The 12,224-nt window shown below is 42.1% G+C and overlaps 1 protein-coding gene across 3 annotated transcripts in view; it reads right to left on the reverse strand.

Annotated features, from left to right (window-relative positions):
• Nucleotides 1-12,224, reverse strand: part of INO80 (INO80 complex ATPase subunit) — a 140,153-nt gene that overhangs the window by 38,840 nt on the left and 89,089 nt on the right. For all 3 annotated transcript variants that reach the window (XM_023198368.3, XM_023198366.2, XM_023198367.2), the window contains 2 exons: nt 11,443-11,583; nt 4,436-4,661 (listed from right to left, as the gene is read on the reverse strand). In XM_023198368.3, coding sequence (XP_023054136.1) covers nt 4,436-4,661; nt 11,443-11,583 — 367 coding nt within the window. The remainder of the gene's footprint in view (nt 1-4,435; nt 4,662-11,442; nt 11,584-12,224) is intronic.

Below are 12,224 nucleotides of genomic sequence, written 5' to 3' on the forward strand. Positions count from 1 at the left end.
GACACCAGGTATACATGGACACCTATGGGTGACATCTACGTCAATCTGCTGTTAAGTGACCTGAAAATTTTGTTTTTCCTTTGTTCATCCTATCTCTAGATATCTGTTTCTGCTAGTTCTGTGATTGTCTACATCCCGAAAGCACTGAGAATGTATCCTACCTGCCTTTGGAGAAAAGCAAACAAAGAGATTTATAACCTCTCTCTTTTTTTCCCCTTTTTCAAGACAGGGTCCCACTCTGTCACCCAGGCTGGAATGCAGTGGCACGATAAAAGCTCATTGCAGCCTCGACCTCTTGGGCTCAAGTGATCCTCCCATCTCAGCCTCCTGAGTAGCTTGGACTACAGGTGAGCTATTACACCCAGTTAATTTTGTCTGTTTTTTGTAGAAGCAGGGTATTGCCATATTGCCTAGGTGGGTCTTGAACTCCTGGGCTCAAGGGATCCTCCCACCTTGGCCTCCTAAAGTGCTGAGCCATGGTACCCAGCCCCCTACCCTTTTTTTTTTTTTTAAACCCAAAACTAGCTCTCTGGCAGGACTGCAAATCGGTTGGCAGGTAAATGTCATTAACCCTAGTTGTATGTTAATTCAATAAAGACAGCAGGTCTTTTCAGAAAGACTGACTTTGAGTTTCTCTGCAATGAAGATCCTCTCACTCACTAACTTGTGCGTTCTCCTTCCTCTTCTCACAAGAAAAGTATTTCAGCAACAGATCTTTAAAGAACACTTAACTCACAAATTTTCACCTTATCCAGTTAGTATCATTTAACTCCCATCATATTCAGGAAGTAGAGTTTCCTGTTTGCAGACTGGTCCATAAACATGTCCTGAACAATTGCTGCCATTAAAAGGAGAAGAGTATAGGCTTAAGGGGTTGGGTAAGAGTATATGTAGAAGTGGCCATAGGACACAAAAAGGGAGAGAGAAAGGACAGATATTATGTAGACAACTAACACCTAAAAGAGAAAAACTGTTAAGAAAAACACAGTGTTCCTCCTCAGTTTCTGGGTTTTAACCTATGGCATTTCTTCAGAATGACAGAGTCTGACTGCTGACAGCAATCCAAAAGTTCTCAACAGTCATTCTCTGTTCTTGCCACAATTTGCCAAATGCACAATTATTGTATACAAAGAATAAGAACGGATGTGCTGACAGCACCATAACAAATCACTGGCCACTCTGTTTTTGCTACAAAGCCACAGGTCCTGGCTGTTTACTCCCTCTGCACTGCAGCCTGCCATTTCCCACCTTCGGAATGCTGCCAGGCCATGTCTCCTTCTACCACCCCCTCCCTGACACTGTGGCACACACCTTTGTTCAGTCTCTTTGTTTGGTCCTGTTTAGATTATTGAAATGCTCCTCTTTTTGTTGGTCTCCTTACCAACACAATCAAATGACTGCAGCTGGGACAGAACTGACTGCTAAGCCCTCTCCCTGGCACTAGACAAGGAGTACTGTATAAATTCCAAGTCTGAGCAGGCAGCAAAGTTTTCATAACAACTTTTAAGGTTTTATTCTTACCACAATTACCCTTCGCCAGTAACTGAATTCCCTGAGGTCTCTCAATTTTGATAGCTCCTAAACATTCACCACAGAGCTACCAATCAGCTTTAGACATTATACTTCTCTCTGTTCTCATTAAAAGCACAAGGTGAAAAAAAAAAAAAAGACGATATATTTTTCAGCCCTTGAGTGAGAGTGGGCAAGCTGAGTTCGTAAGATTTCTGTAGCCTGCTTATCTTCTTTCTCCATTTAGATATACTCTCTCAGCACAAATGTTAATGCATATACAAATTTGTTTTATGTCTGAATTTTGAGAAACTAAATCATGATTCAATGGTTTTCAAACAGTCCTGTTTCCCACATCTACTTTACTTTGCTAAACAGAATGAACTGTTCCTAGGATTAGAAAAGCTCAGAAATGAAGATGTGCATATACTTATAAAGACAGAACTCTGATAGGACTAAAGGAAGCATGAAGTGGTACCTGCTGTCAGCTTGTTATCTAGTTATCGTGTAGGTGGGGAAGGGAGAAGTGGACGGACTGGATTTCTTTGTACTGCCCTGAAGGAAAAGGACTAAGAAGAAACACTTCAGCAACAGCCTTAAAACACTTAAGCAATGAACACTATCTCTGATGTGCTGGTAAGCATGCTAAATGGAGTAAATAAGATATGCAGGAAAAACAGGTTCCTTTCTCTGAACACACTAGCGTGACTTCTGGGGCTGGCATTTGTTAGCCAAGTTTTAAGAAGTCACTTAAGTTGCACTGGACAAGAGCTCCACCTGTTGTTAAGCAGGACACAGAGACATAAGGAACACAATTCTCTGGAAATCCAGCTGATTCTGCTAAGTCAAACCTGTGTCCAGCCCCTTCTTTAAAACAGGAGCTTCCTGGATCCTTGGGTGCTAAAAATAAATAAAACAGGAGCTTAAAAAATGTTGAAATGAACAAACCTATCATACTCTCCTACAAACTTTCCTACAATCCCATGGTATAATCTTATAGTACTTTCATTTAGATATAGGTTTTTACCATCCACAGTGTAAAATCCTATTCAGCGATAAAAAGAATGTATCCTATGGCAGTAAAATTAGGGCAAAAGATTAAATAGTATCTCCTTTTTCCCAGGAAAGGGGACTTTTTGAAGGGATTGTACATCTTTCTGGTAAAACATGGAGAAGAAAAGGTGTGAAACCCAGAAGATTTTGGTCTCTCAAGGAATATGGAAGCACCCGTTCTCAGGGAAAGAGAAAATGTAAAAGTATAAAGGAAAAGAGATGAAATAAGGGTTCCAGTGAGACACCCCCAACCCCCGCCCTGTCCCAGCTAGTCTACAGAGCACAATGGGGTGAGGAGCTGGTTGGTTCTCACAGTAAACAGCCAGTGAGGCTGGTGCTTTTTATCGATGCAAAAAGAACTCAGACGCTTCCTGCTATTTAAACAAGGTCCATTTTTCTTTCAAAGAACAGGAAAAGCCACAAGAGATTCCCACAACGCCAGCAATAAGCCATCTACTCCTATAATGGGAACTTAGGAGCCAGAATGAAGAAGGGAGAAAAAAGAAGTAAGGTGCTATCTTGCTTCTTTCAATAACGGTGCTCATCTCTTGCCTGGGATTCTGTGGTTTCCTTATCAGCTTGCTTTACACTTAGGGTGCCCCCCTGATTTTTAAACAGTATTATTTCCAGTCACTGCTTTCATGTGCTTTAAGTCAGCTACAAGGCCATGTGTAATACTGCTTTCAGATACTCAGAAAGGCATCTTGGAGTTCTCAAAGCACTCCCAAGCTACTAACAGGCTGGTGCAAACCTCTTGACACTTGACAAAATAAAATGGAAAAACCAGGCCTTGCACACTGGAATCCAGTTATCTCTTAGAGACAGAAGAAGACCTCTGTTGAATGCCTAGCTCTAGTTTATTTCCATTATATGCCAGTAAAAGGGATATAGTCGGCCAGGCGCGTGGTTCACGCCTGTAATCCCAGCACTTTGGGAGGCCGAGGCAGGCAGATCACAAAGTCAGGAGATCAAGACCATCCTGGCTGACATGGTGAAACCCTGTCTCTACTAAAAATACAAAAAAAATTAGCCGGGCATGGTGGTGGGTGCCTGTAGTCCCAGCTACTTGGGAGGCTGAGGCAGGAGAATGGTGTGAATCCAGGAGGCAGGGCTTGCAGTGAGCCGAGATCATGCCACTGCATTCCAGCCTGGGCGACAGAGTAAGACTCCGTCTCCAAACAAACAAACAAACAAACAAACAAAACCGGAATATAGTCAAAATGTCAGAGAATCTGGACAACCAAAACTAACACTACAGCTCCAAGCTACCACTCCAGTTTGCCTACAGGTGTAAGGAAAGAACGTGAGCCTATGAATTCTCTGTGTTCAGTTTCCTTAAAAGTAGTCTCACTAAAGCAAAGGTGAAAACCTAGTTTCCTTTCAACCCTCGACTTTGACCCTAGGGGATCTGGGAATCCGTTAGTATTTTGGCATAGAATACACTGTTTTTCTCTTGTTATCATTCATATCTCTAGCGCTTCATGTAGGACACTGTTTATACTATTTAAACTAGGCTTTCTGTGAGTGACGACATTCTCATTCATTCCACTGGCAATGGCACAAGATAACCGTACTCATTCGACCTAGAGCCTTTCCTACTAAGTTTATTTCTACCTTTTCTTTTTAAGAGTGGCATTTCTTTCTCAGCTGTAAGCATGTCAAAGGAGTGTATTTAAGCAGCAATCTAAAAATACTTCTCTCTCCACTCATCATCAATTACTAATGTTCTTACCTATAAATTACTAAGGGCAAAAAAGGAAGTAGAAACTTCAAGAACAGTAAATTCCAAATATCTGAAAGGACCACACGGAGAGAACCCCGGTTCTCCCCTTGCCAAAGCGAGGAACATATTCCAAGAGAACTAAGAACTCACCTGGAATCCTGATGAAAGACCAGCCATTCTGAGGCCTGATGCTCCACAGACCTCCAGCTGGCTCTGGGAAGAACTGTGATCGTCGATTTAGCCAGTCTGCAGCTAGCTCAGGGGCCCCATTCAACAAACACTGCTTGGCTGCTAGACTCCCTCCTTCCTTCAGAACTCGCCTTTCATATTCTGCACTTCGGTCATTGCAGTAAGAATCCAATGGTACTGCGGTAACCTGCAGTTAAAGATTCACATGAGATGGCTCTTTCACATTGTCTATACACACTATGCCTTTTGGGAACCTCAACTTTGAAATCAGACTAATGTGGATAGTTCTTAGACTAATGGTTTTAAATACCTGTTCTGGCACACTAAGCTGTCCCTAATGACTTAGTGAGCTTTTCCAAATAAAAAGCCAACCTCTAATAATATGAAACCTGCAAACAAACTAAAGATCCAAAGACAGCTGGAGTTTGCAGATAAACCAGGATACCAGTCAACAATAACTCTATTACATGCATATATATCTGATCATTTTGCCACCTCCTTCACTGCTAGATACTGTTCTTGGCAAAGTTCTCTTAGCCATACGCATGATGGTGATGACAGAAAGGGAGCTGCGGCTAGTCAGACATCATTTAAAAACTAAAGAATATTGGCCTGGCATATTTGAAGTCATCTTTAATGCTTTTGTGGCAAAGCTCCCAAATTTATCGACAGCTTTCTCCTCTTCCCTGACCAGGTTGCTGACTGACAAACCTAATGAAAGAGAAACTTTCTTTCAGGCGGTAAACTGGAGAAGGGGGAGTGGGGAGGGCAGGGGACTGAGTAGGGAAGCAATTGCCAGAGAGTAGCAGATTCGTTTCCTGGCTTGGCCAAAGGCTATACACAAATTCTTATCCCAATACAAGGTGTAACCAAACAATACTCAGCTGCTGCTCACTCAATGGAGTAGAGGGCTCCCGCCAATTCAGAAATACAGATTTTATCCTTCTTTGGCTATCTGGGTTTATTCTTACTCTAATAGGCAGTATTCGGATACCTGTGAAGTCAACTGGTAAGGAACTTGTTGAAGATGACAAGGCTAGCTTTTGTTAAAATGTGAAGGCTGTGATTATCTGTCAAGCCCACACTGACAAAAATGCTCAAAGCCCATTTCAGGTTGAATATCCCTAATCTGAAAATCTAAAATCCAAAATGCTCCAAAATCTAAAATTTTGAGTGCCTACATGATGCACTAAGGAAATGCTCATTGGAGCATTTTGGGTTTGGGATTTTTGGATGAGATACTCAATCTGCATATGCAGAATTGCTCAGAAGAACCCTAGAGCTAGACTAAGACATGGGGAGAAACAAGGTATGAGAAGCAAGGGCCACAGCATAGGCGAGATCAGAACATAAAACACTGGCTGTATCTAGTTAGGTAGTTCTATTATTTCATGGAAGTTAGGCTTGAGGGAACGTGATCTTGCTATTAACTTTTCTATTTTCATGTTGATCAAGCTTTAGGGAAATGGCTGTCAAGTTTTGGTATGCATAAGGACCTCCTTTGAAGTGGATCAAAGTGTAAATTTCAATACAGAAGAACTGAGGGAGGGGCCAATAGATCTATGTTTTTGACCAGCACCCCAGCATCCCAAGCTGAACCTTGAGAAATACTGCCTTGAGGCATATAAACAGCTGACCATGGGGCCGCAGGTGCCTCTGGAGGGTACCAACGTGACAGAAAGAGCATCATTTACCAATAACCAGAGAATGCTCTGGCTTGCAGATGAAGCTGAACTGAGTTTGCTAGGGAGCAGTGCCATCTATAGTCCAGATGCAAAACTACAGAAGGTCACAGCAAACTGGGCCTGGAGTTCCAAAACCAGTTCACAACAAAAATAGTTTATCCAAACAGTACCAGAAACTCCTATCGCCTTTATCCTCTCCAGAAAGAACTTGTTTTCGGCTGGGCGTGGTGGCTCACACCTGTAATCCCAGCACTTTGGAAGGTTGAGGTGGCAGATCGCTTAAGGTCAGGAGTTCGAGACTAGCCTGGCCAACATGGCAAAACCCCATCTGTACAAAAACTACAAAAATTAGTCTGGCATGGTGGTGTGCACCTGTAATCCCAGATAGTTGGGAGGTTGAGGCACAAGAATGGCTTGAACCTAGGAGGCAGATGTTGCAATGAGCCAAGACTGTGCCACTGTACTCCAGCCTGGGCGACAGGGTGAGAGACTGTCTCAAAAAAAAAAAAAAAGGTAAAAAAAGGAGCTTGTTTTCTTGCTTCCAACTTATTCATTTTTCCCACGAATAAATGAGCATGGGCAAATAAATATGGACCAAATGAAAGCAAATAAATATGGGAATACAAGGCAGATGGATAAAAATTGGGTCTCTCTCTCCCTTCTATGACTTGACATGGCAGTATCCCAGCAGATCCTGGGTCAGAGCAGACATCTCCCCTGTAGGATGTGTGTTGCAGACCTGCAAAATTAATAGCAGCTATACCTCTATAAAAAGTTTAAAAAGTAATAGTCTACACTATAGAAATATGACCAGTTCTATGTATCTTGAACAGCATGCATACTCTTAGATGAGTAAAGCATATTTAGTCTTCTCTAGTAAGACTCATACCGCCGGGCACGGTGGCTCCCGCCTGTAATCCCAGCACTTTGGGAGGCCAAGGTGGGTGAATCACCTGAGGTCAGGAGTTCGAGACCGGCCTGGCCAACATGGTGAAACCCGCCTCTACTAAAAATACAAAAAGTAGCTGGGCATGGTAGTGCCTGCCTGTAATTGCAGCTACTCGGGAGGCTGAGGTGATAGAATCACTTGAATCCAACAGGTGGAGGCTGCAGCATCGAGATGAGATTGCGCCACTGCACTCCAGCCTGCGTGACAGAGCGAGACTCTGTCTCGGGGGAAAAAAAAAAAAAAAGACTCATACAGACCAATTTTATGCTCACAGATAACTGTTTTGATTAAAAAAATTTTTTTTAGGCCGGGCGCGGTGGCTCAAACCTGTAATCCCAGCACTTTGGGAGGCTGAGACGGGCGGATCACGAGGCCAGGAGATCGAGACCATCCTGGCTAATACGGTGAAATCCCGTCTCTACTAAAAAATACAAAAAACTAGCCAGGCCACAAGGCGGGCGCCTGTAGTCCCAGCTACTCGGGAGGCTGAGACAGGAGAATGGCGTGAACCCGGGAGGCGGAGCTTGCAGTGAGCTGAGATCCGGCCACTGCACTCCAGCCTGGGCGGCAGAGCAAGACTCTGTCTCAAAAATAAATAAATAAATAAATAAATAAAATAAAAAATAAATAAAATTTTTTTTTTAAAAAGCAGAACTTATATTGGAATTATAAATAAAGACTCTGTGCTCATATTCTCGAGATGACAAGCCAAAAGCCAGAATCTCAGCATGAAAGAACAGACACACAAGAAGAATGGTTTTTCTGCCTGGGATTCATTTCTAGACACTCTTATAGTTTAAAAACAAAACAACTTTTTCCACTTATAAACTTTCATCTATTTTTCAATTTACATTTTGATGATACCCTTCCAGGTCCAGGATTGAATGCTGAGAGGTTTACAAGATACTGTTCTTAGTGAAATATTTTTCCATGTTTTGACAGGCTTCTTTAGCCAGGAGCCCGGGATCAAGATATTAATATATGCAGAATCATACAATGTCATGTTGTAAGTATGTAAGCAATGTACTTATGAGGTCCAAATGAGGGCAAAAATATACAATCTACTTAGAATAAATCCTGCTTTCTAAGTCAGCTGTATCCCAGACAGCCTCCCCCTATTCTGCTAACCCCAAGTGACCTTCTGATTTGATCAGAAGAAGGGGAGATGAAGCATGACGTACATTCTTCCCTCCCCACAAAAAATGCATACTCCCTCTCGTCCTACAGGAGCTAACCCCTTTCTTGCTTCATTAACTTCTGAAACTACAGTACCTTCAGGGGCTGCCTCCTTAAGCATTCAGTGCGTCCTTCCTGAGGACATGTATGTTCCTGCTCTAGGTGAAGGAAGCGTAACCGCTCCAAGCGCTGCAGTATTTTGGTAAGAATTCCTAGGGCCTTAATTTATTAACCCTGCAGAATAATTCCTCAGCTAATGATAAAACAACTCCTATAATTCCTTCCACAGTGGCATAGTGCTTCCTGAACTGACCCTGAAGTTTTCATAGCATGTGTCAGAGAAATTAATTTGCCTAATTCAAGGCCAGGGTTGGCTTCAAAGGACATCAGTTTCTCTCCCCCCAATACAGATAGGTTAGAAGTCAATGTAAGATAATTAGGGTATCTCATGATATTTTGCCTTATTCACTGATTTGAATCCCTAGGACTGATCTGAAAGGTAAAAGTTGTATATCTGTGTATGAAATATTCAGAGATACCTAAACTCTTCTTCCTGTCCTCCTAATCATGGTGTAATTACTCCCATTTTTAGGTTTAGCCATGTAAAGAAACTCTACAAACACGGGAGGGGCCAAGTGGGAAAGGAGCAGCCTTTCAGCCAAACGATAAAAGCTTTCTCCTGCTCCCTGCTTACCAACACATGTTCACAGTAATTAAAGAGTTTTCCTCAAGCTACATTTACTTATCTTGAGAGAAACAGCAGTAGCAGGCATGGTAGCTGGGATTTCTGGCTCCTCTAAAAACAATACTGAAGTAGTAGAGATGGGACATGCATGTGTGAGAGAGTGGGACTGTTCTTGAGAGTGGTGGGCTATAGATATTTGGGGAGATCCAACTGGTAACAAATGAAGAACTTTCAGGTCAACAAATAAATACAATTACAAGCCAAGATAGTTCATCTTTATTGGCTCCTTACACACTGGGAACAGGCTGGGCGCAGTGGCTCAGGCCTGTAATCCTAGCACTTTGGGAGGCTTAGGCAGGGGGATCACAAGAGGTAAGGAGTTTGAGCTCAGCCTGGCCAACAAGGTGAAACCCTATCTCTACTAAAAGTACAAAAATTAGCTGGGCGTGATGGCATGCGCCTGTAATTCCAGCTACCTGGGGGGCTGAGGCACGAGAATTGCTTGAACCTGGGAGGTGAGGCTGCATTCAACCAAAATTGTGTCACTGCACTCCAGCCAGGGTGACAGAGCAAGGCTCCATCTCAAAAAACAAACAAAAAACCAACAACCAAAAAACAAAAAACAAAACACTGGGAACAGGAGAAGTTAAAAAAGACTTGATGTGCCTCTCTCAGAAATCTAAACTTCCTCTTATTAGGTCTCTTAGTATATACACCTATCATACTAAGAGAACAAGACCAACCACACAACCATGAAAAGACTGAAGACTGCCTTCTATGGAAGCACTTGGCTTTAAATGCTTCCTAGAAAAAGTGCATTTCCCTGCATCAACTTAAGCTTCTAAGACCAAGAATACTTTGGAAGAACATGTTGGGTATGTACAAAATCCAAATACTTTCTGGATAACCAGTATAAACCAAACAAAGTTGATAGTGACAAGGGTTATTAAACTCATATAGCACAGGAGCAGCAGAGAGAAATCTAGGCAGGCAGGAGTCAACAGGATTCATCATCTTTCTAGGGGTCCCCTGGCAGATTCTGTCTTTTGATAAACTAAATAAAGAATGCAAGCTGATAAAAAATAATGGTAGAAAAATATTAACAAGGAAGATAGAAAAGGCTCCTTCTTCTTTGAATAGAACTGTGAAAACACGCCGGGCACGGTGGCTCACACCTGTGATCCCAGCACTTTGGGAAGTTGAGGCAGGCAGATCACTTGAACTCAGGAGTTCAAGAACAGCCTGGGTGACATGACAGAACCTCTTCTTTACAAAAGATTTAAAAAGTAGCCAGGAGTGGTGGTGTGCACCTGTAGTCCCAGCTACTTGGGAGGCTGAGGTGGGAGGATCACTTGAGCCCAGGAGGTTGAGGTTGCAATGAGCTGAAATCATGCCACTGCACTCCAGGCTGGGTGACACAGTGTGACCCTGCCTCAAAAACATTAAAAAACAAAAAACAAAAAAAAAAACTGTAAAAACAGTACACTTGTTAAGATGAGTGGATAAACAAGAGAAAAACATAGAAGGGTAAGAAATGTCAACCTCTTAGAGCTTCCTGGCTAACTGAAAGTTGCCTCTTGGAGCAAAAAGAAACGAACTGGGAAGACAGAAATTCATTCTTGGCTCTAACCACAGAACCTGGCCACAGTTGGATTATTTCCCTTCTTCATAGATCTTTCGTCTGGCTCTCATCAACAGGGATAAAAAAGAGGATGGAAGATGTAGGCAAAGTAAACAACCCCAGTGTGCCAATTAAAGCCTTTGCAGCAATGCTTGTCAGCAACAGTAAGGGTGCTCTATTTTGATAAACAGTGTATTAGGAAGGATGCAGACAACTGCTCAAAGTTGAAACCACAATAGAAACTAACCCTAATCTGCAAATAACAGTGGACAAAAGGTGAATAGCAAAGAAGATACAACAGTCACTTTTCAGATGGAACAGACATGTGAATGATAGTCCAAGCGAGGCTGCTTCGGAAAGCAAGAAAACACAACAGTGAGAAGGTTCTTGATGCTGGAGTGTTGTGTTTCCTTTTGTTATTTGGAGACTGTGCTGAGGTGATATGACCGGATCAAATCTCCCCCCATCCTTACCAATCTGACCCCCTCCCATGAAAACCCTCAAAAACCTCAACACAGGTGACAAATGGCTCCCTTGCCTCTGACCCTGCTGTTGGGTGATATATATTCTACCTGACAGATGGCTTATTCCCACCATAGTTTAGAGCCCCTGATTAAATAAAAAGAAGCTATCTACCATAAACTACTCTTAAATCAACAAATGAAGGTGAGTCTAAGTGTTGTCTGGGGAAAGCCAGAACCACAAATGCCCACCTTTTAAAATACTAGAATTTATATGTTTCTTACAGTCCAAATAGTTTAAAACAATTCTGTTTAAGAAATAAATCCCTTAAAAATTGGTTTATTTCTCCTATTACCATCTATTTAATCTCTTCCCTCCTGGAGCACTTACTCGTGGACTGGCCACACACAAAAAAGATGGCAGCTCAGTGAGCAGGCAGCGACGCAGAGAGGAGGTAGCTGATCTCCGCTGATGGACAACCTGGTCTGAGTAGCCACTCACTGCTTTACAGTGGCTGCTGAAAACAAGAGACTGCAAAATAAAAATGCAAATGAATGCCAATTATAATTATGTTTAATGTAAGCAAAATGAAAAAAAAGTCACATATTAAACATCTAACTTTAAGAGCTTTCTTCCCTGAAATACTATTAATTCTAATAAACAACCACTAATTAGACCCAAGTATATAATACAGTTGAAGCCTATGTTAATTTCAAAATGTGGTTTTATTAATACACCTTAAACAACTGTCATTTATAAGTCTACCTTTTTCTGGAAGAGATTATTGTTAATCAAAAACAGGCACAGCAAAACTTCATTAGACAAAACACTTGTATGGGAATGTCAGGGGAAGTTTGGTTCATCTGTTCTACTGTGGATGCAAACTCATGTCTTGTGTTGAAAACAATGATGACCAACACAATTTCCTTCTAAATTTTTCTTTTTCTTTTTTTTTTTTTTTTTTTTTTTGAGACAGTCTTGCTCTGTCACTCAGGCTGGAACACAGTGGCATGATCTCAGCTCACTGCAACCTCCACCTCCCAGGTTCAAGCTATTCTCAAGCCTCAGCCTCCCAAGTAGCTGGGACTACAGCCATTCATTACCACACCTGGCAAATTTTTGCATTTTTGGTACAGACAGGGTTTCACCATGTTGGCCAGGCTGGTCTTGAA

The sequence above is a fragment of the Piliocolobus tephrosceles genome, chromosome 6, assembly GCF_002776525.5.
Source record: "Piliocolobus tephrosceles isolate RC106 chromosome 6, ASM277652v3, whole genome shotgun sequence".
NCBI classification, from domain to species: domain Eukaryota; kingdom Metazoa; phylum Chordata; class Mammalia; order Primates; family Cercopithecidae; genus Piliocolobus; species Piliocolobus tephrosceles.